Raw genomic sequence first — 24,552 nt, forward strand, 5'->3', positions numbered from 1 at the left:
GATAGCACGAGCTTTCTTACCGATAGATAGCGCTTTATAAGGATAGCCTGCAGAAATTACGCGTTTCTGCTAGCTGTCACCTCCGTATTCACTCCCTTTGAAATATTTTATCTAGACCTTTATATACGTTTCTTATATCTATGGGTGAAACAAACCGTTAGTGAAGATTTTTGAATGGAATAAAGGTACAGTGGCATACTTATGAGTAATTATGTTACATATGCTATCAGGCTTGGAAATAAGTGGTGGTCACTGGGTCAAAGACCAGTTAATTAATTCTCGGACCAGTTTTTTTATTCAAAAGCTAGGGGTCCAGTGTCCAGTTTATTAATTCAAAATTATCTACCGTTCTAAAGTTCTAAAGTTTATTGAAACTAGCAAAAGGCAATGCCCATCACGCTAGTATGAAAGAGATACAGAATAAAGTGTGTAATAGTTAACACATACAAGAATATATACAGTATATACAATCAACTGAGCAATAATAAAAAATTACTACTGGGGTTCGAGATGTCGCTTCAATTCCCGCAGAAATTTCGAGCGAAGAGGAATGCACTTTAAATGGTCCGGTAGCAAGTTCCATTCTTTTACAGAGGAAGGCAAAAAAGAGTTCTTACGAACTGCCGTCTTCACGAAAGGAAGAATAAAGGTATTCCCGAGACGTGCTCCCCGAGGGAGTTGCTTCCAGGGCGAGATTGACGTATTATTAACCAACTGGTCTACGTGACCACTTAAATAATTCAAAAGTTGGGAGTCACTGGCCAAATAGACCAGTTACGAAACAAACCTTATTTCCAAGCCTGCTACCTATTTGATCACAATCCATTGGGTGGTTTTTGTATTTTTTTTGTGGCTTATCCTGATTTGTAAGCAGACGATTCATAACTACTAAACAAACACGTGGGTCAATTTCTTAAAGTAATCAATTTTTTTTAAACACTTTACAAAATAAAATTATTATTACCATAATGAAACGAAAAACTAAGAAAGGACCGCGGGTAAGTTTTTTTTTCATGTACACACAACTTTCATATTTAGTTTATCGTACCTTCATTAGTGTAAACTACTTATTGAGGCTTGTAGCTGATATTATCGTTTCTTGTGCCATGGTAAATGATATCATATGATGATATCAATAACTTAGCAGGGTCGGGTGAAACTCTTAATATATTTTACATTTAGTAATTTATTCTAGCATTTTATTTTTATTATTACTTTCTTCTTGAAGAAATAAGCATCTAAATCAGCAGTTCAAAGAAATTTGAATTGCTCATTTCAGCAATTAAAATTTCATTGTACAGCTGATCTGGACCCTTAGTTCATCCGGAGTTTGTTTAAACTAAAGCAAAAATAAGTTACCCAAAAACTAAAATAAATGAGTGTTTCTTTAAAATGCATGACTGCTATATATAACCATCTGACAATTTAAATGTATTCATATACAGAATGAATTACACATACCACAGAATACTTCCCAGCGAAATGAAATAAATGATGATGATGATGATGGTTTGGACCTTAACCTTGGTCAGCTTTTCAAAGAGAATTCTAAGAAAAAGAAATCTGGTGGATTTCAAAGCATGGGTACGAAAGAAATTTAACAATATATGGAGGGTTGGAAGTTATAAAACAGTACTAGCCAATTATAGGCCTGTGGTTATTTTTATTTAGTTCAAATGTTAGTAAGGTCCCTGTGCGGTAATTATGAGGGCCCACCTAAAAATTCTGATGACCAAGAAGTTCTCAGTAAAAATATTAGGTTTATTAATTTTATTATTGCAGTAGCCTACAATATAAATATAGGTAAAATTTTATAATATTGATCTTTTTGTAACCCAAATCTATTATTTATTTAAGAAGTGGTACAGAGTGCGAAGTTAGCGATAGCTTGTATACAATCTTGCAGGGGGGAGAATACAAAACAGAGACGTAAAGTTTGCAGTATTGAAAAGATTAAACAATGCAAAGAGAACAATAGATACAATAGGAACACTTCGCATTTTATTTTATAAAAGATGAATTTTTTCTTTAAGATAGTAAATTGGCCATCAAGTTGTTTAAATATAAAAAGGGCATCATCAGGGCTAAGTCTATAATAATATAAAAAATTAGTTTATCTTATTTAAAAATTATGCTTGGTGTTTAAGGTTTTACGTATGCTGTTCTTAAGGGTGTATTAAGGAAAGGATATAAAGTCCCCACACCAATTCAAAGGAAGGTATAAAATCTATGTTTATATCACTAATAAAGAAATTTATTAAAAAAAAATTATTTATTTTTATTAGACAATTCCGGTAATTATGGAAGGTAAAGATGTTGTAGCAATGGCCAGAACTGGAAGTGGCAAAACAGCTGCCTTTCTATTACCCCTTTTTCAAAGATTGAAAACTAGATGTAGTAAAACTGGTGCTAGAGCATTAATTTTATCTCCTACAAGGGAACTAGCCCAGCAAACTACAAAATTTTCTAAAGAAGTAAAAAATGTTTTTTAAAGACTGAATAAAGTTACTAAGCAGACTATTAATTTTTAGTTTATTAAAGTTAGGAAAATTTACTGGCCTTCGATCAGCAGTTGTTTTGGGAGGGGACAAAATGGAAGACCAGTTTGCAGCTATTCACGATAACCCTGACATATTGTTGGCAACACCTGGAAGATTTTTACACGTAATAATGGAAATGGATCTAAAACTTGATTCCATTGAATATGTAGTATTTGATGAAGCAGATAGACTATTTGAAATGGGTTTCCAAGATCAGCTATTAGAAATACTTAACAGACTTCCAGAAAATAGACAAACTCTGCTATTTTCTGCAACCCTCCCACGTTTAATGGTTGATTTTGCTAAAGCTGGCCTAAATGATCCTGTTCTAATTCGTCTGGATACTGAAACTAAACTAAGCAATCAGTTAAAAGTAAATTGCTTAAACCATTTCCATAAATCATTTAACTAATGTTACATTATATTAACAGACCTCTTACCTATTTTGTCGAACTGAGGAAAAATATTCTATACTTTTATATTTGCTAAATAATGTACAAGAGAAAAACCAACTTGCAGTTGTGTTTTTTGCAACAAAACACCACGTTGAGTATGCAAAAGATGTAAGGTTATTCTTTGACTTTAACAAAGCAAATTGAAATAATTAATTTTACTTTTGATTTCCAGATTTTATTTCATGCCCAAATACCTTGCTCTTACATATATAGTAGTTTAGATCAAACTGCAAGAAAAATAGAAGCAGCAAAGTTTCATGCAAAGAAAACTAATGTTTTACTAGTTACTGATGTCGCAGCCAGAGGCATTGACATTCCATTGTTAGATTATGTCATAAATTTTAACTTTCCTGCAAAACCAAAGCTTTTCATTCACCGTGTTGGTCGTGTGGCCAGAGCGGGTCGTGATGGAACTGCCTTTTCGATAGTTTCCCCTGATGAAACTGCTTACGTTTTGGATTTACATTTATTTCTTGGCAAACCGTTAGCAATTGCACCAAAAACAAGTGAAAAAGGTATATTCCTGGGAGGGCAGTGATTATCTTTTCCAAGAACTAAAATAATAAACTCTGTAGATGGGGTAATTGGTAGAGTTCCACAAACATTATTGGATGAAGAAGCAGATGCATTTAATTTGTGGCATGAAACCCACATTGATTTGGTAAAGTATTAACTTGCAAAATATGAGACCCAAATGTTTATGTAAGCAGAAAATTTATAACCCTTCAACAGCAAAATATGGCTAAAGTCTGTAGTAATGCATATAAACAGTATATAAAATCTAGACCAGCTCCCTCTCAAGAATCAACTAAGAGAATGAAAGAGACATTAACAAATACTGTGGGTATTCACCCCATGTTTAAAGGTATATAATTCTTAAAAAATGAATATAATTCCATTTAAAAAAAAAAAACACTAAAATTTATCGTATTGAAGAAAAAACTATACTAGAAGCAGATGAAAGATCAAAATTTCTAGAAGACATGAAATCTTACAGACCGCAAAATGTAATGTATAATGTAAATAGGTTTAAAGTCTCCCTCTTGCTACTGAACATTTTGGAATCTTTTTGGGTAGACAATATTGGAAATTGGAGCTACGGCAAAAAGCCAGGCACATGTAGTAATGAGAGCTAAGAAGGAATATCATAGGAAAGTTATTGAAAAGGCGAAGATTGCGCAAAAGACATCATCTAAAACAGAAGATGAGGAACTTAGGAAAACATTTTTGGGAGAATTAGCTGATGAGGATGATATAAAAGTAAAACATTCATTTAGTCCTCAATTTGAGGAGCAAAATTATCATTGAAATCCTTTCAGAAAAGTTTTTCAATTGTGGGTAAAAGGAAAGCCGAGAAAAAATCTAACTTGCAAAACTTGAGCAAAAAACAGAAAATATCCTTCAGGGATGAAACGTATTATTTGCATTATAAGCCTTCAGATCATCATACAGAAAAGGGGTATCTTTAAAACAATTTCATAGGGATATTCTATATATTAATTCAACTTTTTTATAGGTTTGAAATTGAAAAAGGTTTCAGTAAACAAATTAATAATGAAATTTTAGATTTGAATAGAGATGAGTCAACACAAATTTCTCAATCAACAACAAATACTAAAAAATGGTACAAATATTTGCAACTAAAAAATTCATCATAAAGCTACAACTATTGTTTATTTACAGGGATCGTAAAAAGAAAAAGTTTGTGAATGATCCAGCTTTTGAAAATAGAAAAAAGAAAATTCGTACTGAAAGTGGGGTTCTTATACCAGCAACCTACAAGTCAAATGCGTATCCTTTTTATACAACTCTCATGCAAAATGTACTTTAAAACGTTGGGTTCTTTAATTGTGGTCAATTCAGATACAAACAATGGAAGGATAAAAATAAAATAGATGAACAAAATGAGTCTGCTAGCGATGACGATAGTCGAGGTTTTACTGCATCTAATAAAAACCAATGCAAGTTTTCCTCCGTATTGGTTTTACAAAATTTTGAAGTGATAAGATTTTAAATTGTGGTTTTAGATATTAAACGAGGTAATCTCAGAGAAAACCAGCAGAAACACAAGGGAAAACATTTTAAAAGAGAGTTGAAAACAAAAGATGAAATTTTGAAAGTTCGGAAACGACGGGAAAGATTGCAAAGTCATAGGAAGAAAAAACAGCTGGGCAGAACTAAAAAGAAAAAAATGTTAAAAAGAGACAAATCTGTAAAATAATGTATCATACAAATAAACATTTTTATAACTGAAGTAGTTATTTTTTGGGAGATATAATAAAGTGGGCATTTGAAATATTCAGATAATACATTTTCTTAAAGTAATGTATAGTCTGAATATATGTTAAGTGATTGTAATTGTAATATACAGTGAAAATTTTATTACAATTAGCTGTGTCAAAAATACAGATTAATATTTGGAATCTGTTTTTATACATTTTTGATAGCAGTTTTTGTTTCGTACAATTCATTCAGTTTTAACTATTTGTAATTTGCGTCACAGCTTAATATATTTACATTTGTTATAAGCGTTAAATCTACCAATAATTGAATAATAAAAGAATTTTTTATGAAGAACCTTTTGTATATAGAAAATTAATGGAAAATTTTATACTTTATCAACATATTTACTTTGAGTTAAAATTATTTTTGGTACTTCAATTATCAAATTAAGAAGTATATATTCTTATAGCAAAGTTTTTTGTAAGGTTTCCTATTTTTGTCTCAAGACTTCCATCTAAGTCTATTACCTCAAGCCATGTGTATTTTCCGAAATTATACACACTTAGGTCTGTGATACACATAAAAATCCTTGAAACAAGCCCAAATAATAACCTATATAGGCCTAGAAATATTTCCAAAGTTTAAATACTATCCTAAATTTAGTTTAAGGCAAAATGTGGGCTTGTTAACATTTGGTTGATTTTTTTTAATGCATAGACGCAAGCTCTATTCGCGTGTTGATCTGTATAAACAGTTTGTTATTACTTTGCAAACACTTGGGTCACAACTCAATATAAAATGCTATTTCATTTTATAGCTCTATGTTGTTTTTAATCTTTTATGCAACCGAACTAAGTTTCATCTGTTCTTGTAACTAACCTTCTCCGATTGTAATTACTCAAACAGATATTTGGCACGATAAAAAAATTCGATGCAAATATTGCGACGCATAGAGAGGGGTTTTTTCCCTTTCATTTAGGTTATCTACCCGCCGGAATTTCTCTTAAGTTTGGTAGAATTCGAATTATTAAACTATTCTTCTTTAAAAGCCTACAGCTATTTTCGTATTCTCTTACCCTTAGTTTGTGGTAGGCTTTGGTATACTTACAATTTGAGCGAATTAAGCTAAATTAGTTTACATCAAGGCATTAAGCACTGATATTCTGCCAAAGCTGGACTATGGCAAAATAGCTAGGCGTATCATTTTTTGGTTATTATTGTCATTATTACTGTCTAGGGTAAAAAGGGTAAAACAGATTTCACAAATAAGTTTTCTTAGATACCAAGAAAAAAGAATGAGGTAAAGGAACTTATATATTTGAAATATAATCTGATAGAGGTTAATCAAATACCTATAAAAATCACGAAATCCAAGTTACTTTAAATTAAGTACTTTAAGGTAATGGGGTTTAGTTATCATTTTTGGTACAAGTACTAGACAATTTTACGTACAAAAAGAATAATAAATTATAAAGATTAGGCTTAAAATTATGTAAATATTTAATTTATTCATTATCAATCCCCTTTAATTCATATCATTTTGTAGTAAAATTAGAAGAGCGTTGCTTATATTTGTAATTCATTATCAATATATTTAGAGGTCCATTTAGTTGAATCTACCTCGACTTTTGGGGCTACCGGGTATAATGGAATTAACTCCAAAATTGCCTTTTTAATTCTTTGAAAAAAAAAATTCCCTCGTGAGGCATCATAGTAAATCACTTCTTGCCCCAAAAATTGGTACTCATTTACCACACACAGAAATCACTTCACACGCAAATTTATTGTCACTTAATTTTTTTATCCACCACCAATTTTTAAGGCATTCAAGAACTTGTTTCGTCAGCTATTGACATGTTGGCAGACCGTTCACTTAGGCTGACAGTAGCTGAAGCTGTTTCACTAGTCAAACTTAGTCTCTTGTTTGAATTTGATACATCCACTTGAACTTCGAGCCTTTTTAATCCAAAATTTGAAAATATTTTAATATTAATAAAATTTTAGTATGTGTCGGTTCAATATGGATATTTGACGGGTTAAAACATTAATACTAGTATTGCCCAATTAATTTTGTGATAAGTAATAAATAAGGGGTTCAGAAAAAATGCATAACCACTATTGGTTTAAAGTCCTAGAGCATTAAAGGGCCCTTGGTCAGAAATCTACTAAAGGTCAAGTTTTTTACCCATTTTATGTTTTTTTCTCCTATCACATTCTGTAAGGATTTCAAAATCCGAAATCCCTTTATAATATTGTTTTCTGAAGGTCATGTTTTTAATTGTACATTTAGTCTAAAATTACTTTACTTTGAAAACAAACATAACTTACTTGTGATTACTGTTAAGGTTTGTTGCATTTGAAATAGTTGTGGCTCCACACGAAGATGCGCCTATGATTGAAGCACTCGCTATGCTCCCTGTCAAACTGTGGCCAGCAATGGCAGTGTTGCTGGCGCTTTCACGATCACTATCCCTTTCTCTAATGTACCCGACTCGTTCCAAGTGACAACCACTACCCAGGCTAAGGCTAGTTGACATTTGAAAAGATACTTCACCAATGCTAGGATTCACTCCCCTGTGACTGACAGCCGTGTCAACACTAACTCCGTCTTCAAATGACAATATAAATAATGTAAGTTGTAGATTTCTATGTTTATATTACAATTAAGGCTAATATACTAAACTCACCAGCCGCAAGACTGCTCCCGATACCTATATCATTTTCCTCATCAAATTCAATTCTAACACCAGAAGCAGATGTTGTGACTCCGCATCCACCACTGCGACAAAGTGATATTGGCACAACTCCGTAGACATAAGCTAGAAGTATTGGGACTCCAATTCCTGTCAAGCAAATTTGGTCATCAAAATAATAATTGGAAAACTTTAAAAAAGCTTGAGATTACATACCGACAGCTATAGCAGCTAGCATTGGTGAAACCAAAATAGAAGCCATAACCCCGCTAGTAACTACCAAATTTCTTTTGTGCTTGTTGCTATTTTGTCTTTTATACTTGGCAAACAGCTAAAATAAGTATTTAATTTTTGTCATTATGAGGAAAGTAAAAAGCTTCAGAGCTTAATCTCGTAAAATTAACAAAGCTTGTCATACCTTTCTTCCAACCCATACCGGAATGCCAATAATAATAGCTGGTACAGCAATACCAGCAATCAATGCAATACCAACAGGAGCTCCAACCAGCATTCCTAATTGCCACAATATCTTTTTCTTTCTACTCCACGGTTTCTTACCCCAAAATGTACACCCTGATGGGCTATAGTTAAATTTTTTCTTTCAATTTCTATACTGATAGAATATCAATTAAAATATACTACACACCTGAGGTAGTGAAGATCTGATATCTCTTTCATACACAGCCAACAGAACTCTGTTCCGCAAACACTACAAGTTAAATGGTTGCATGAACCGTCATCCATTTTAACAATAAGAGCTTTGCAGCAAGGACACATTTTTATGTCGTCTCTTTGAGCGATAGAGTCTTGGCTGAAAGACACTGATGCCGACCGAGGATTTGGAGAATGTCTGGCCCTTTGGGCTCTGGCTGAGTCGCAAGTTTGATTAGGATGCCATTCTTGCTTGCAATGGTAGCAAAAAAAAGTTTCGCAACCTGGGCGCTCACATTGTAGTTTTGGGCACCCTGCGCAACCACTAGCTATTACGGCGTAGCTATTAAGAATCAAATAAAAAAGAATAAGTAGGCATTGACCAAGACAAAGTTTAAAAAGGAAAAATACCCGCAATCTGGCGCCGGACACCACCGGATATCTGGTTCGGTGACAAGTACTCTTCGCAACAAAAATTCTTCGTACTTGGCCATCATTACTTCGTCATTTAACACCATGCGAATGTCATTGGGGTAAAGTGGCTCCGAGCAATGTGGACAAGAAATGTTTACCCTGAGATAAGGAAATGACATTTTGAATGTTCAGCGTATCAATGCATTAATGAATATGAAAAAAGGTACAAAAGAAACAAGCACCTGCTTTCAGTAATTTCAATTTTGAGATACTGCTGAAGGCAGTCAAAGCAGGCACGATGATCGCAAGAGCTGAGAGCTGGAAAGCAATCGTGTGGAAGTTCCAACAAACAAAGAGGGCATTCCAGGAGTTGACCAGTAGTGTGTTGATGTTGATTAATTGGGGGAAGAATTACTCTACAAGAATCCGTATGTAGTGGATGGGGAAGCCCGGATGAAGCTTGAGCTGGCATGTCTATTCGGGCACAGGACGAGTTTGATTCAGAGTCCGAAGAGACAGGTTGGGTGCAGTTGGGTTGATTTTGTTGATTACGACTACTAGATAACGCTATTCGAAATGATTCTCTGTGTGCTCGTGAGCCAAGATTACTACCATCCTAAATATGGTAAATAACATTTTAACATTTATAGAGCCATAATGAAAGGGATTTAAGGTGAGATTGATAGCAATTTGTACTTTATCAATTGGTGTTAATCCAAGATAACTACTTTCTGACTGATTATCAGCTTCTGATCCAACACTGCTCACTGCCAATGTCGCTTTACTACCAGAGCTTGCACCATTATTTTTGTTACTAGCTCCCCCACTGCTTCCACGTCCATAAGGGCCCCCTCCAAATAGTCTTCTAAGAGAAAAGCCATGTTTTCTGGATACTCCAGATACACCGGAAGGCCCTGACATTGCCATGGAGGTGATTCTGGCATGGAGTGCCGCTGCGGAAGCCAAGGAGGTGGAGCGGTGTGAAACTCTATCCTCCTGTTCACCAGACCACTGCTTCTTCATACTACTAGAAAATGATAGACATTAATTAGTTGTAAGGACACAGAACTATCCACTACCGATATATTTTTTAAATATCAATATTAAGTAAACTACGAAAATATTATTCATAAATTGCTATGGTCATATATAAAAAATATAAAATCAAATTTGTTTTCTTAGCAAGGACTAATAAGTACCACAAACTTAGATACTGAATCATAAAATAGTGTCGAGGTAGTACTTATTAAGCAATTAAATAAATCTACATATTAGTCATGTTATAAAACAGTTTGTTACTTTTTTTCATCATTTTAACGTTCAAAAATTAATAAGCTAACCTAATACCTTAAAGGGAGTAGACAAAAAAAATGCTAAGTTTTAAAACTGAAAGGAAAATACCTCTTGAAAAGAAAGCTTGATAACTACAGGAAAATTAAAGCCTTAATAATGTGCACTCACGCATATCTTAATCTCATCCCTTTGAAGAAGTTACTCAAGATTTCGTACTTTACATTGAAAATGAAAGTTCTTCCCTCCCACTTTGTTAAAACAGAGTAATTGGGTTTTTAAAATAAAAAGTTGTATTTCTAGTAGGGAATTCCTACAGATGGTCTCAAAGTTACTAATCAGACGAGTGATAAGCATGGTTGGTTATCTAGCTCATGTAGTATTTGTTAATCACCCCATGGAATTCAACTACATTTGAATGATATTTCTACACTTAAAAATGTACTGGTACTAATTAATAACTAATACTTTACCAATAAATATAATTAAATTATACTATAAATTAAATATTAAGTGATCCAAATAAAAGGCCTATTAATACTGAAATTATTACCCAAGTACCAAAGAAATTTTAAATATCTTAAAAACGATCAATACTGTTATTGATGTTGCAGTAAAGAAAATAGCTTAAAAAGGCTAAAACAGGTGCAGTTAATTAAAATTCAAGTTGAACTATATAGATATGAGTCATCCATGAAATGTAGCCATAAAAATAAAATTGCCATTTCTCCCTTAATCCAAGAGTATAGCAATTCTATAATAAGCTATGCTGTAGTTAAGAAAATCTCACTTATAATTAAGTCCTTTGTTGTTGTTTTATATCAATACAATGACTCGCATACATAAAACAAAATTAAAGTCTTTATCTTTTCAGTTACTGCAGCAATACTTGGTTAACCAAGTAGCTCACAGGAAAAGGGTAATTACAAAATACGAATATTGTTTGGATACCTTAAAATACATGTACATTATGTGTACTCAAGAGAAATTCCTCCTTCATTGGTATTCAAAATGTAATAATTCCACCATACTATAAGAAATGCGTAATGTAAATCTAACCTTCAAGCATTCCTTCATTGCTACTTTATGCTAATTACAGATAATCATCAATAATTTTTACTACATCATCAATTTTGAATAAAAATACCATAAGAATAAATTTTAAGTCACATACTAACTTATGACTCCAAACTCGAACCTTGGAAGTCAAAAATTGGGACTAAATCATAATAGGAGGTGGCTTTTTTTTTCGGTGCAAAAGGCTATACATTACAATATCACCCATGTGTCAAGCATAATAATTTGAAATAGTGAATTTATAACTAATATGTCATTTGCAGCCTTTGGACTAAAAATATAAGCTATAAAAAGATGAGCTGCAATAGCAGCTTATTTCAATTAAATCTAGGCAATAATTACGGCTATAATCAAAAATGACCTAGGCAAGCCATATGGTACAATAATTTCACTGGTCAAGGTGAAGATGGATGCCATTCCTATACAGAAAAGTTGAAATTACTGGTAGCCCCATACTTCTATAAAGAGCAATATAAAAGGATATTATAGCTTGCTTCAGTTAAAAAAAAGGATCTTAGTTATTAGGATTAGATAACCTACATATCCTTCACTAACAATAGTTTTTTACTTCCAGCGCAAGCATTTAAGAAATTGTTACCATCTGAAGTTTTTAGGGAATGTGAATTCAAGTTGTAGGTGTCTTATAAAATTTATCTTTTACTACTAACAAACCCTGCATAAGTTTACATCAAAGAAACTGCTGAATCCTTCTTTAAAGGTTACAATATTCTGTACATTTTAGGTATAATATAGGTAGCAGTAACCGAGTATGGACAGTAATTTATGGTAAATGTTATTGGTATTAAAATTGTTTCATAATCAACTAAGTGATGAGACTGGAGCTCAGAAGTTTCTTTGTTTCAAATAATTGTTCAATACATTACAGAGCGTGGCATAGAGAAGGAAAACCGTTCTTTGTAATTAGGCTCGAAGAAATTAAGCCAATTTATACAGATCTTATCTACCAGCAATAAGCATCAAGCACCGCACCTGAACTAACCAAGGCACAAATTTTAATGGGCCTTGTCAAGGATAGCCCAGTATGACGGTATGATCGAATAAAAATCAATTCAGTAAACTTTCTTTAGTTACTATACAAAATTATAATATATTTAAACAAAAAAATGGCACATTACCTTAAAGAATCCAAGCTAAATTTATAAAAATTAAAATCTTGTCGCCCGACTACTTGGCTTCGTTTACAAACATTTTTCTTTTATTTACCACCACACTAATAAAGGCGTATCAACATTTACTTTGTCGCTAAATGCCTTCCTCTTTTCCCCCAACAAAAAAATCAAGGCCAACATACAAATGATAAACGTCACCAGTGGCTGATATCTTTAGGGTTTGGGTCGACGAGGATAAACTTGGGTACCTCGGCCTTTATTCGAATGTACGCAGTACCATCTATCTACTGGAACAGACATTTCGATGATTTCGTGACAAAGTCCAACAATCAAGTGGGGAAACGTCATTCTAATCCATCCTACAAAAAATGTGCTAGAAATTTGATTAAATGCCTGCGAAATATTAAATTATCAATATTTTTATAAATGGCAAAGCATTTATACTATGGGGAAACTTATCATCAGACGAATCTTACGAAAAAAGCAGTTTTTTATTGTAGTTATTTTGTTTGGCATTGTCTTCTTAATATATCAAATTTTTTCAGTTAATGAACTTGGTCGAGAATTAGCTAGACGAAATTCGGGCTTTCGTACAAACTTTCGGGAATATGAGAAAGCTGACGATAACTTTGACATGCGACGTCCAAAATATGAAGAGCCAGATAGAGTTAAAAGGGAACGTATTCCAGATGAAGAAAAACTATCAGATAAAACGACTATCCGTGTAAAGAGAACTTTAGGTGTTTTAAGTAAATATCAAGAGCTTTATGTTCCAAGTTTGTCAAAGACATTTCGTTGTCTGATTGGGAATGTGGACATTGAATTTGATAAAGTTAATGATGATTATTGTGATTGTGAAGATGGATCGGATGAACCTAGCACAAACGCGTGCTTCAATGGGAGGCAAGAATAATGGTTTCATTTAAATAAATGATTAGTTGGACTAAAATTTATCGCATCTTAGGTTCTTTTGCACATTTCAAAATCCAATATCAGATCCAACTTCAATTCCATCAAGCAGAGTGAATGATGGAATATGCGGTATTTTTCAATGATAAATAGTTGATTAGCTTGATAATCTTATAATCTTTTATTTAGACTGCTGTGATGGTTCTGATGAATGGAAAAAAATCACTTTACCTAGTCATGTACTCTTATCTGGTAAGATTTAAAATTATTTTAACTAAACAAGAAATGGCATCTAAGGGTAGAAATATAATTTCAGAGTCGATTCAAATGCAGCTAAATGTAGACCAAACACCGTGTAGGAACCGGTGCATTTAAGAAATTTTCCCTTAAAAGATTTACATTTTTACAGATCACTTGTAAGCGCTGACAAACGCAACATGAAAGTTTCAATGACTTTCTCGTTTGTGTCTTTTCCATTGCTTTCAAGTGGTCGTAGTTATCTAAAACCTTGAAAGCAAGTTCAAATAAAGAAGCCCATATTGTGGAAGCTTTTTTATAAGAATAAAATTATAAAACCTTATTAATATTAATTTGCTACAAAATTGCTTCGTAGCATTGTGAAATTTACATTCCCAGGGCAGGAATAAGCAAATTAAGCACACGCTTAGGGCATCAGAAATGTTCCGTTGTCAGTACTTTATTATGCCACTGGGTGCAGCTAAATCAGTTTCAGATATATTTTAAGTGCTGAGGGCCTCTAAATTTAGTCTCAATTTGGCCTTGTACATGCCTTGGCAGTTTCTAAATAAATATAAACAAATTGAATTACCTACAGTAAGTGTATCTCCAAATTTTAAAGCCTTAATGATTTATCCCTTAAGTGAAACACAAATTTTTATCCAATTAGTTATACCCCCAGATATTAAATCATAACTACACTTCTTAAATTTTCACATTCGAATCAACTTGCCCACCTACTCTCAAAATTTGGTATGTCAAATGATGGGAAAAGATTTCATATAAAAAGATTTCTGGAAGCGTAACACCAGATTCGTCTAGCTTTATTACTTATGAAAATGGGGATTAAATTAATATATTCAAATCTCAGCTTCTCTGCGAGAAGATGGGGGACTAGTTAAAATTTACAATGGAATTATATATTGCCAAAAAAAACATTGCTCATAATATCAACCACCCACAATTAAAATTGGGCTTCCTACAATTGTTAAACAGTTTCTTTGAAAAATTCATTGTTTTGTAGCATCACACTCAATGAATAAAGTTTGACATTTTGCTTTAATCCCTTTCCGTACAAAAAGGATTGTAAGAAAGGCACAGATTCGAGAATTGCCACCTATAGTTGTTCAGTTACCTAATATCAATGTCAACTCAGCTTTGTGGCAATTGGAATATTTTCTTGTTTGCCAATTCTTTGGTGCTCTTTGTCTAATTTTCTCCTTTGATGCTCTGCTAACCGTTTTTCCCTCTCTGCCTGCTTTTGAGCTTTTAGAACATCTTCACTATCCCATAATTCTTCACTAGCCGCAACATCCTCCCAAGTTTTCACATTATCATCTATAACTCCTAATTCAGAACTCTAAAAAAAATTATATTGTAATTTTTTAAGCAGATCTCAAATAGTTAAAAAGAATTTACACTAACAGCGTGTGCCAATGAAGCTTTGAGATCAACAGCCAGTCTTGAACTATTCGTGAAACTTGACCTTTGCTCATCATTAACCAGTTTCTTCACAACATACTTTGGAAATATTTTATAAATCAATAAAACTTGGGAGATAATTTGAATTTATCTGCAATATATTCCAAATGGAAGTACTTTTTTAGTTTTGGAAATGGCTGGAGTTAATTCTTTGAATAAGTCATCATATAGTTCTTCTTCTTTATCTTCAGAGAGGGATAATCTGTCAGACCTCTGGGAGCTATTACGATTCACACAGGTATTTTTTTGATCAATTAAAATAGATAAAGGGGCATCATTTTCATTCCATGATTCCCAGCTTTGAAGCTCTGGAGCTAAATTCTTTTACATTCAATTATTAGCAGTATGAATAACAAGTTTGAGGATAGGTTATATATACAAAACATACATGGGCTGAAGATTGTTTCAAGTCATTGGATGATATTGGAAGGCCAACATCAGATGCCCTTCTCCGCTTCCGAAAGCAACATGCAGCTCGACGTAGGACTCCAATAACATTAAGGATGACGTGACCAAATCTTACTAATAAAGCTTTGACAATTTCCATTTTACCTTAAATTTAACACTACCAACTGCTATTTTAAATTTAAGACCAAAACATTAGTTATATATTCATGCTATGGAGCATAGACCTCACAACTCAAGGTATGACTAAATATCTACTAGTGAATCTAGAGCTGATGAGTCTCTAGTAAATACCAAGTACAGGCTTAACAAATAAATCTATAATGTACGATACTTTTTGCTTAAAATCCTAGCTTAATATTATTTTGGGCATAAAGTTTATTTAATAAACAGACAGACTTATATTTAAATATTACTACAATTTTGTCCCTATAACATAAATAATTAATCATTATTCAATAATTTGGCCAGTTCGCCAAAATCCAGCCATATTGCTCCACAGCCAACTTTGACAAATGCTCAAAATTAAATCGTTTTAGTTTATAATATCAGAAAACTATATAGATATATATAATTTTTTTTTAACTCGTTATGAGCGATTCTGACGGGTGGGACAATTCAGTCCGCTTGTCCATCTGATTAATCAGGTGTGAGATGTGTGTTACGGCCTATACTTGGGGCAGGAGCCCTGCTTGGGGATAGGGACGGGACACCTGTGGCGGAAGTATGACAACCACCCGTTGGGGGATTAGTGGTCGTCCTCACACCGGGTACGTAGTCTAGATTATCTTTGCTCACACGGCCATCCACAAACTCTGCCTCCCAGACGCTTGGGATTACAGGATTACGGCACTACTCAAGAGTCCCGGCACTATATATGTATAGACTTGGAATGTCCAAAGATAATATAACTACGTACCCTAAGATTCGAAATCACGGCGTTTCTCGATTGTGCGTTTTCTCGTGAGGCTTTTACCAGAGAGGGTAAAGTCGCTTCGCTACTTTACCCTCTCTGGTTTTACTGAGTTCGCGCCGGAAGTCGGTAAAATTGGGCTTCATAGCAGGGCAGCGTTGCCAGATCGAAAATCTGAAATTATCGTATCTAGGCCAAAAAATTATCGATTTTCCTGGAAAATTATCGAACATTTCTTTTTAGCGCTAAATTTTAATTCATACATAAATGCGTTGAATTTAGATGCTTTTTTTTAAAGCACTACAGGAGTTTTATTTCAGGGAAATAAACAAAATGTCTATTATCATTATTAACTGAACCTAATATGTTTAAAAATGTATTAAAAAATGCGGTAATAGCTAGGAGTAACAAACTCACACTCAGGACTACGCGTACAGAAAATGTATATCATTCATTTTTAAGTAGAAAAGTTATATAAATGAATAATAAAATATAAATCGTTCGTAGGTTTTTAAAAAAATCTAAAAATTTTCGTACATTATAGTATGTTGAGGCAGAATTATCGAAATAATGGTACGATATCGTACGCCATGAAAATTATAGTACGCCCTAAAAATTTTGATAAATTATCGCACTGTGCGATAATTATCGTACGTCTGGCAACTCTGTAGCAGGGTGAGAAATAAGTAATTTCAATAGATAACCCAAGATTATATTACTCACCTTTAGTTTTCTTTCGTTTAGAAACATTTTTAGAGCTACAGGCATGATCCATTATTGTTTTAAAACAATATAATGCAAAAATATCTGGTATCTTGAAAACCGAAAGTCAAAAACCACAGCGCAATTTTCACTTTACGTTTTAACTAGATGTCGGTAGCCCTGCCAGCTCCATGGAGGTAGTTTTTTCCGACTTCCGCCGGGAACTCAGTAAGAGCCTGCGAAGCCCCGTTTTCAATCACGATTTTTCTGAACAAAAATCACGCTTTTGCGTCAAAACCAACCACGAGAAGCTTCTCTATCGGCTTTTTTGTCACGAGAAGCAGATATCTAAATCGATTGGATATAGGCTTATTTTGAAATAAAAGCGCGTCAAAAAAGCAAAAGCGAAAAGCCTGAAAAATATCGTAATTGAAAACACTAAAGCCCCGTTTTCAATTACGATAAATTTCAGGCTTATTACGGCAGTAAATATGAACTTAAATTGAAGTGACCCATTATTCCGACTTTCCCATCATTTTATCTCACACAACCTTCACAATAGCTTCATTTTCAAGAGATTTATTGCATAAAATTGCATAAATAACTAGAGTTAGTTGGGTGGTAAATTTTAAACGCGGTTACATCAAAGATAATTTAAACTCGTACCCTAAATTCGAATACTGAGAGCTTTCCCATTGACGGTTTTGTTACGACGCGTTTACCCTTTTCCGGCACGTGACCTCAGAAAAATCGGGTTCCATTATTCGGCTGCGGTAAGGCGCCAACCATGGAGCGAATTGTTTCTGAGTTCCCGCGGGAAGTGGGTAAACGCTATCGGCACTGCGCGAGACAGTGATTTCGAATCTAGGGTACGAGTTTAAATTATCTTTGGTTGCATGAAGAGCGGCGGGCGCGTTTTAAGTATGTAAAATGTTCATAGAACATTTTTTGAAGGAAATAGCTGGGCCCTAATGTTCGTAATTGGGTTTATAGCCGTACATACAACACTAACGTAGATATTCGCGATAAACAATTACTGTGCACCGGTTTCCATCGTAATCATTGCGGGTAAAACAACTATTTCTAACAGTAACCTGTGAAAAGATATGTTTTGTTTGAGTAATTACTGATAAAATATTTAATTAACCATTCTTCATTTTTATTTAAAAAAAACTAGCTTTCTATGATTTGAAAGAAACGCGTTTTCTAGTGCGTTCTTAGCGATTGGAAATTATGGTAAAAAGAAAACTAATTATAACACTAACCTGTGAAAAGATGTTTTCTTTTGTGTATTTACTCTTACATGATTTAATTACGAAATTTTGAGCCATTCTTCAACTTTTACTAAACATAAGTCGCTTTAAAGATGTAAAAAAAACCGCGTTACCGTCGAGCTAAAGTCGGCCATTTAATCTTAGGCGAAATAGAGTGTTAGTTCACCAGTGTGACGCAGATGGCGTAACTTTCGTCGCCAGCCAAACGAAAAGCATGGGCCGAAGGCAGGGTTTTTTAAAAGTTCTAATCGGACCACGCGACAAAATTTCAAAAATCGGTCTAGTTTGTTATCCGATTTCTATGGTTGCGATCCGGTACCGGGGATAAAACGGACTCCGCCAACTTTGAAGGCTCTTCCTAAATTGAGTCGAATCGTTCAGAGTTCCTAATTTCCTGTAAGATAGTTGGCAACCAACTAAAAATAATACTAAAAATAACAAAATATGTAACAATAGTAATCGAAGGGGAACGTTTAGCAATAAACACAATAGCCTACTTAGGTTGGGGGAAACTCATAGAAATCTTATACTCCTACCTAGAATGCTGCAATCTACGGGAGAACCTGACACCAAGACATTTTGTAGCAACGACTAATGATTATATAGTCTTTGCTTAAGCTTCAGCCAATCAGCGGCCATTCATTGACTACGGCAAGCCGCTAGCGCCATAACATGGCGGTTAAAAATAGTAGAAGTTCAGACGATTTTTACAGGATCCATCCGATCCCAGTGTTAGAAATAAGGCGGTGGCGTCGGTCAAAGACCAGTTTATTTTGGGCTATGACCAGTAAATTAAATGGAATCTGTGGGGTTCACTGGTCATAATGGCCAGTTTATTTTTAATTAAAAATATAATTCTATACCGAAAAGAGAAAATGATAAAAGCGTTGCGCTTTCAGTTTCTCACAGCCAATGAAATTGCGGATTTTTACTCCTAAATTGAGCGTATTTCGTGGCATCTGGCAGTAATGCAATATGACGGTCTTCCGCTACAATCAGTCAGATTCGTCGAACTAAATGCGAAACATCTAGATCAATCATTAAGAATATGTTTAAGAAAATAAGCATAGAAGACATTGTAATTTCTTTATGACTTTTACAAACAAAAAGGAGTAAAACTGTTTTTATTCGAAGAACAAGAAGATGATGAAATGATTTGGGTATATTTGTTCGAATTTCATTCGTCCGAACGGTGGTACAAATATCCGAATGCCGAAAAACAGGATCGTATGTCCGAAAACGTATTTCATTTGCCAGAAAAATTTATCACAACCTTTGTTGGTGATTTAGTCGTTCCATTTATGTTAACTTTACTGGCGAATTTCATTTGTTCGAATAATCGTTTGTCCGTTTTTTCGAACATTAGGAATCGGTTGTTTTTTTAAATATTGTTAATATAAGAAAATAGTAACATTAACGTGAACCTAACCTAACCTAACCTAAAATATCCACAACATTCAACGCAATTCCCACTTACTATATCGGACATAATAGAATAAAATGATTAGACATAATAAAAAAACAGCAATGGGAAATACTAATTTAGCGACAGAATTCGGACAAGTGATGCTACCGATTCGGACGAATGAAACAAACAAGTTGTCCAATTCGAACAATTGAAACATTTGTTATTTCGGCGGTTCGGACGAATGAAATTCGAACAAATGTACTTACCCCGATGAAATATTTTTTAAAGTTCCTTAAGAAATGTGATAAATATCAAAGCTCTTTGGTTTGTGATAAATAAAACTCATTATAGTTCCTAATCGCTATTAACAATTCACTTCCAAAGGTAAAATAAAAGGGGGTAGAGAGGTGGGGCAGAAAAGGGTGGTCATGACCAATTAATTTATTTTTAAGTAGGGGGTATAGTGGTCACATTGACCAGTACTTTTAAAAAGCTTATTTCCAACACTGTCCGATCCAAGCCCGCAGAATTCCCATAGGTTTTTGCTGGAATTGTTCAAATGAACCACTTCAACGTTTTTGGATTTTTATTTAATAATAGTGTTAAGATTTTTTGAACTTTTAGTTTTGTTTTCATATTTACTTATTATAAGGAATATTTAAATGTCATTGTGAGGAAGATAAATAAGATTTCGTTTAGGTTCGCTTTGAAAATATTTAAGCCTAGGCCTGACATAGGCCCAACTTTTAAAATAGCTGGCAAAGTGGCAATGTCAATGGCAGTTTTGGGAGAAGCAGTGACTGAAGGTCTTTAGTATTAACCTTTGTATTTAAAGGTTATTTCACATTTACAGTAAGTAATATTATATTTATTATTATGTTTGTAGAAACTTAGATAAACAAAAACCTTATGAAAGAGTAATTATATCCCAGAAAAAATACATTACACTAAAGAATGACACTTATGACGAATTGACGACAGTCATTGAATTAAACAGCAACAATCGTACTGATAATTGTCTTATTTTTCAAAACTTTACCTTCTATTTAATAATATGCTTTTTCTCTTAGAAGCTTAGCCAAGATAAATGTCTCGCACTCTGCTTAAATTCAACATTCCACTGTTAAACAACATAAGAGATAGTACTCAACGAAGACCGATATTTACAATGTTAAATAAAGTGTTTAAAAAAACGGATATTGCAGTAATTATAGTCCTGAGATGTTGTTCCACTAGGCTCACTGAACTTCCTGAAGTAACTTTTACCAAATCATCAATTTGAAAGCCCGCCGTTTATAACTTTTACCTGTACAACGACACATTACCGTCCACCTCAAATCGTTTTCTACATGTGGAAATGAAACATCGAGGAGCCATAACAACAAACAACGCAATAGTTATCCAAAACGTTTGCATATAAGAGAAAAATCTTTAAGAGTAAAGAAACAGTCTACCATATTTAAAAAAACATTAAACTCGATCACAGCGCCCTGCACGCGCTCACGTGATGATGTAATATTTGACGTCATCGAATCTCAAATGCCGATTATGCCGTCGTATAATTAGCTCTACGTCTGATCAAAGATAATTTAAACTCGTACCCTAGATTCGAATACTGAGAGCTTTCCCATTGACGGTTTTGTTACGAAGCGTTTACCCTTTTCCGGCATGTGACCTCAGAAAAATCGGGTTCCATTATTCGGCTGCGGTAAGGCGCCAACCATGGAGCGAATTTTTTCTGAGTTCCCGCGGGAAGTGGGTAAAAGCTATCGGCAACGCGCGAGACAGTGATTTCGAATCTAGGGTACGAGTTTAAATTATCTTTGGGTCCCAAAGGCGGGGAATTCATTTCCTCGCCTTAAAATTTTCGTCGATTTTAAAAGTAGATTACGAGCGAAATAATTAAGGGAAAATTATGAAAGTAGTCTTAAATAAAACCTGGAAACTTACTAAAAATCATATGAAAAATTCAAAGTTGAGTACAAACACTAAAATTATTAAAAAGTCTCCGAATTGCAACACAGTTAGGAAAACAAATTCCCGTTGGAAAAGCATTAGGGAGAAAAAACAATTTTCACGAAAATTCGTCCGCTTAGACTCAGTTGGTGTCTCCGCCCTACTGTCTATAGTAACTTTAAATAGGTTACCTTGATAATGCCACCCTCCTTATTCCTTGTTCATACTCACCGGCAGCCAGCGGGTCCCCACTCCCCACATGCTGAGCTTGACGGTGATCGTTGACAGCTTCTTCACTGTTGATTTTTGTTACCCGCACAAACTAGACATTAGAATTATTCAAACATTTTTATTATTTCTAAAATTCGGTGTGAAATAAAAACGAAAAGAACGCTATTAGTTTCAAAATCAGGTGTCTAAAAAATATTATTTAAATTGGAAAAAAAATTATAACGTAATGCTTTTTAAAAATGGAAAATAATCGATAACTTTGTAACTATACATTGGCCGCTATTTGTAATATTTATATTTTTAGTGTAAAGGAAGTTTGAAAAACGGCAAAAAAGAAAATTCGCGTAAATCGAGTTACCTCAATTTGGAACTAAAACAGTTTTAATATTGGCACAGGCTGGCCATTATATTAATTCCAACCCCTCCCTTTTTTTCTGAAAAAAAATATTATTTAAAAACCGTGAATCTTCGCAATTAGCTTGATCATTTGATGATATGGTTATTTTTGTCGATGTCATAAACAATGGACAAAATCGAAGATGGTTATATGCAAAGATATTGTATTATATTTTACATATACATTAAAAATAATCTTATTATTAACTTGTTCATACCGTCAAATGTGAAGTTTAATTTTTGAAATGTTTGCTCTTCGCGATTTACCGTAAACGAACTCTGTCGTCGTTCACTGTGAATAAAATCCCGGTGTAGGTAGTCAGGAGCGGCGTTAGGGGTAGGCAACACGAGCTATAGCCTACTTTTGTGTTCAAATAGGGGCCCACAAATCGATCTGACGGGGCCACATCAAGTCGATTTTTAAATTCAAATAAAATATGTGATGATAGTTAATACTGTAAAATTTTAAAAACCGCACTAATATCAAATAATAAATAAATTACCTGAATTTGCAAAATTGAATTATAAGTCCAATATTGAGGAACAGGGGGCCCACAAATGATAAACATTATTAGCCTACACCAAAGAATCTTCTGGCACCGCCCCTGTAGGTAGTTGCTAAAACTGTCTATTAAATTCTGGAGATTTACAAATGAGTTGGATTAGGGGTTAGTAAATGTCCACTTGTTTTTATGGTACCGATCATTAATTTAAGTTGAGAGCGCGCTAATATTTTCCTTTAAAGTAGCGCGAGCCACAATCCCCTAAAAATGAAGAAACGCGTACCGCGTAGCCCATTTCACCTGCCAAGTTTGTCAAGACCAAAAGAATGTATACCAGCGCCTATTGTTATAATTTGTGGCTTTTAATATTTAATAAAGCTCTTTTAACACTAAACGGAATATTTGCAGTCTAGTTTATCGTTGGATAAATTCGGAAGAACCTTTGAATTTTATTCAATCGGAGATATCATTAACTCCCGACGTTTAGAGTACCCTTCATTTTATTAATAAAAAAAGTAAATAATAAACCCATAGCCGAGTAATAGTTTAATGTTTAATTTTTGAAATTTTTGCTCGCCGCGCTGTGAGCGATTTGCGTAAACGAACTTTACCGTCGCTCACCGTGATCAAAATCCGCGCGTAGCTAGCGCTCAAATCTGAGCGAACTATTCCTTCTCTCGGTAATTTTCCCTCAACGCTGCGTCAGCGCTTTCTACTGAGGGTACTAACGCGTCGCTTAAAAGTGAGGGGGCTATTCCGACGATCGGGAGATCTCGCTCAGCGCGCGGTGAGCGCTTAAAAGTGAGGGAACTAACCCGTCGAGGGGGGAATCTCCCTCAGCGCGCCGTCAGCCATCAACGCCGGAGCGAACTATTCGGCGCTCGCCCAGAGGCTGCTCAATTAGAGATAGAGAAAATAAACTCGTTTGCCTTGAGTACTCGCTCACTTGAGCAAGCCGTGTTTAAAACTCTATATGCTCATTTTTCCGAACGCTCGCAACTTTTTGCCCACCTCTGCTCCGCCGTTCGGCAGAGCACGGCCAACTTTGATCACGCGCTGTTTGCGCTACTACGGCCAACACATTCGTCGAAATTCCGCGAGCAAGGATTTTCCCCCTATAAACTGTACTATAATGTGTAGGAGTTCAGCGCCACGCTCGGTGGTTATATTGTCTTCAATGTAAAAACTATACTAAAAAAAATAATCCGCTAGGAGCGCTGACGTCATACACATCTTTTGCTCATAGGTTAACACAGAAACAAAAGTAGGAGGCCACCAACGGTCAATATATAAGAATTAAACGACAAAACTGGTAAAAAAGACCGTATATTTAATAAAAATAAATCGCAGTACTTCGGCAAAATATGCCTTCAAGGCGGTACAAGATTTGAAGTACTGCGATTTATTTTTATTAAATATACGGTCTTTTTTACCAGTTTTGTCGTTTAACACAGAAACGTCAACGAATGAGATGGCCGCTGTAGCGCGAGAGATGCGCGAGAAATCAAAGTTGGCCGTGACTGAACGCAGTATCAGTCACTTCAGTCACGTGCTTCCTCCATGGTTCGAGTTTAAATTATCTTTGGTCTGATAAACCACGGCCAACTTTGATTTCTCGCGCATCTCTCGCGCTACAGCGGCCATCTCATTCGTTGACGTTTCT

The 24,552-nt window shown here is 34.4% G+C and overlaps 4 protein-coding genes across 10 annotated transcripts; 2 read left to right on the forward strand and 2 right to left on the reverse strand.

Moving 5' to 3' along the window:
• The first annotated feature begins 864 nt into the window (after positions 1-864).
• On the forward strand, positions 865-5,241 carry LOC149940873 (ATP-dependent RNA helicase DDX54). The gene is made up of 16 exons (XM_090178480.1): positions 865-998; positions 1,446-1,584; positions 2,148-2,218; positions 2,286-2,474; positions 2,542-2,913; positions 2,972-3,103; positions 3,168-3,510; positions 3,571-3,656; positions 3,728-3,860; positions 3,932-4,002; positions 4,073-4,255; positions 4,315-4,454; positions 4,512-4,619; positions 4,679-4,786; positions 4,859-4,956; positions 5,023-5,241. Exons 1-16 carry the CDS (start codon positions 969-971, stop codon positions 5,214-5,216), a joined length of 2,397 nt encoding a protein of 798 aa, XP_090034606.1. The 5' UTR covers positions 865-968; the 3' UTR covers positions 5,217-5,241.
• Positions 5,242-6,706: 1,465 nt separating this feature from the next.
• Positions 6,707-12,639, reverse strand: LOC149940874 (E3 ubiquitin-protein ligase RNF19A-like). Of its 5 annotated transcripts, none has more exons than XM_090179961.1 (10): positions 12,480-12,639; positions 9,673-10,000; positions 9,219-9,592; positions 8,974-9,135; positions 8,558-8,905; positions 8,330-8,492; positions 8,128-8,242; positions 7,906-8,061; positions 7,547-7,826; positions 6,707-7,174 (listed from the first exon to the last, which is right to left on the reverse strand). In XM_090179961.1, the coding sequence occupies exons 2-10, from the start codon at positions 9,997-9,999 to the stop codon at positions 7,045-7,047; spliced, it is 2,055 nt and encodes a 684-aa protein (XP_090036087.1). In that variant the 5' UTR covers position 10,000; positions 12,480-12,639; the 3' UTR covers positions 6,707-7,044. The 5 variants fall into 5 exon arrangements, with proteins under 5 accessions (XP_090036087.1, XP_090036086.1, XP_090036091.1 ...); XM_090179960.1 differs by having other exon boundaries at positions 9,673-10,003; XM_090179965.1 differs by lacking the exon at positions 12,480-12,639 and adding an exon at positions 12,334-12,351 and having other exon boundaries at positions 9,673-10,003.
• Positions 12,305-13,972, forward strand: LOC149940875 (uncharacterized). 3 transcript variants are annotated; one of them, XM_090179970.1, is made up of 5 exons: positions 12,305-12,391; positions 13,019-13,376; positions 13,438-13,514; positions 13,572-13,634; positions 13,699-13,972. In XM_090179970.1, exons 2-5 carry the CDS (start codon positions 13,108-13,110, stop codon positions 13,755-13,757), a joined length of 468 nt encoding a protein of 155 aa, XP_090036096.1. In that variant the 5' UTR covers positions 12,305-12,391; positions 13,019-13,107; the 3' UTR covers positions 13,758-13,972. The 3 variants fall into 3 exon arrangements, with proteins under 3 accessions (XP_090036096.1, XP_090036095.1, XP_090036093.1); XM_090179969.1 differs by lacking the exon at positions 12,305-12,391 and adding an exon at positions 12,704-12,806; XM_090179967.1 differs by lacking the exon at positions 12,305-12,391 and having other exon boundaries at positions 12,813-13,376.
• A 412-nt stretch (positions 13,973-14,384) lies between these two features.
• LOC149940876 (receptor-binding cancer antigen expressed on SiSo cells) lies at positions 14,385-16,418 on the reverse strand. Its single transcript, XM_090179966.1, has 4 exons — positions 15,490-16,418; positions 15,219-15,422; positions 15,045-15,140; positions 14,385-14,979 (listed from the first exon to the last, which is right to left on the reverse strand). Exons 1-4 carry the CDS (start codon positions 15,646-15,648, stop codon positions 14,767-14,769), a joined length of 672 nt encoding a protein of 223 aa, XP_090036092.1. The 5' UTR covers positions 15,649-16,418; the 3' UTR covers positions 14,385-14,766.
• Between the last annotated feature and the right edge of the window lie 8,134 nt (positions 16,419-24,552).

Source organism: Leiobunum rupestre, chromosome 6 (genome assembly GCF_980474605.1).
Source record: "Leiobunum rupestre chromosome 6, qqLeiRupe1.1.hap1, whole genome shotgun sequence".
NCBI lineage: Eukaryota > Metazoa > Arthropoda > Arachnida > Opiliones > Sclerosomatidae > Leiobunum > Leiobunum rupestre.

Bases quoted from the DNA above. Each gene is read 5' to 3' on its own strand.
- LOC149940874 (XM_090179959.1), bottom strand. The intron at 9,136-9,218 runs GTGCTTGTTTCT...TCCTTATCTCAG, and splicing joins ATTGAAATTACTGAAAGCAG to GGTAAACATTTCTTGTCCAC. The intron at 8,906-8,973 runs GTATTTTTCCTT...GATTCTTAATAG, and splicing joins TGTCCGGCGCCAGATTGCGG to CTACGCCGTAATAGCTAGTG.
- LOC149940873 (XM_090178480.1), top strand. From the start codon at position 969: ATGAAACGAAAAACTAAGAAAGGACCGCGG. The intron at 2,914-2,971 runs GTAAATTGCTTA...TTATATTAACAG, and splicing joins AACTAAGCAATCAGTTAAAA to ACCTCTTACCTATTTTGTCG. The intron at 4,256-4,314 runs GTAAAACATTCA...AAATCCTTTCAG, and splicing joins CTGATGAGGATGATATAAAA to AAAAGTTTTTCAATTGTGGG.
- LOC149940875 (XM_090179967.1), top strand. From the start codon at position 12,919: ATGGGGAAACTTATCATCAGACGAATCTTACGAAAAAAGCAGTTTTTT. The intron at 13,377-13,437 runs GCAAGAATAATG...ATCGCATCTTAG, and splicing joins AACGCGTGCTTCAATGGGAG to GTTCTTTTGCACATTTCAAA. The intron at 13,635-13,698 runs GTAAGATTTAAA...ATATAATTTCAG, and splicing joins TAGTCATGTACTCTTATCTG to AGTCGATTCAAATGCAGCTA.
- LOC149940876 (XM_090179966.1), bottom strand. From the start codon at position 15,648: ATGGAAATTGTCAAAGCTTTATTAGTAAGATTTGGTCACGTCATCCTT. The intron at 15,141-15,218 runs GTACTTCCATTT...ATATTTCCAAAG, and splicing joins CCATTTCCAAAACTAAAAAA to TATGTTGTGAAGAAACTGGT. The intron at 14,980-15,044 runs GTTAGTGTAAAT...AATTTTTTTTAG, and splicing joins AAGCTTCATTGGCACACGCT to AGTTCTGAATTAGGAGTTAT.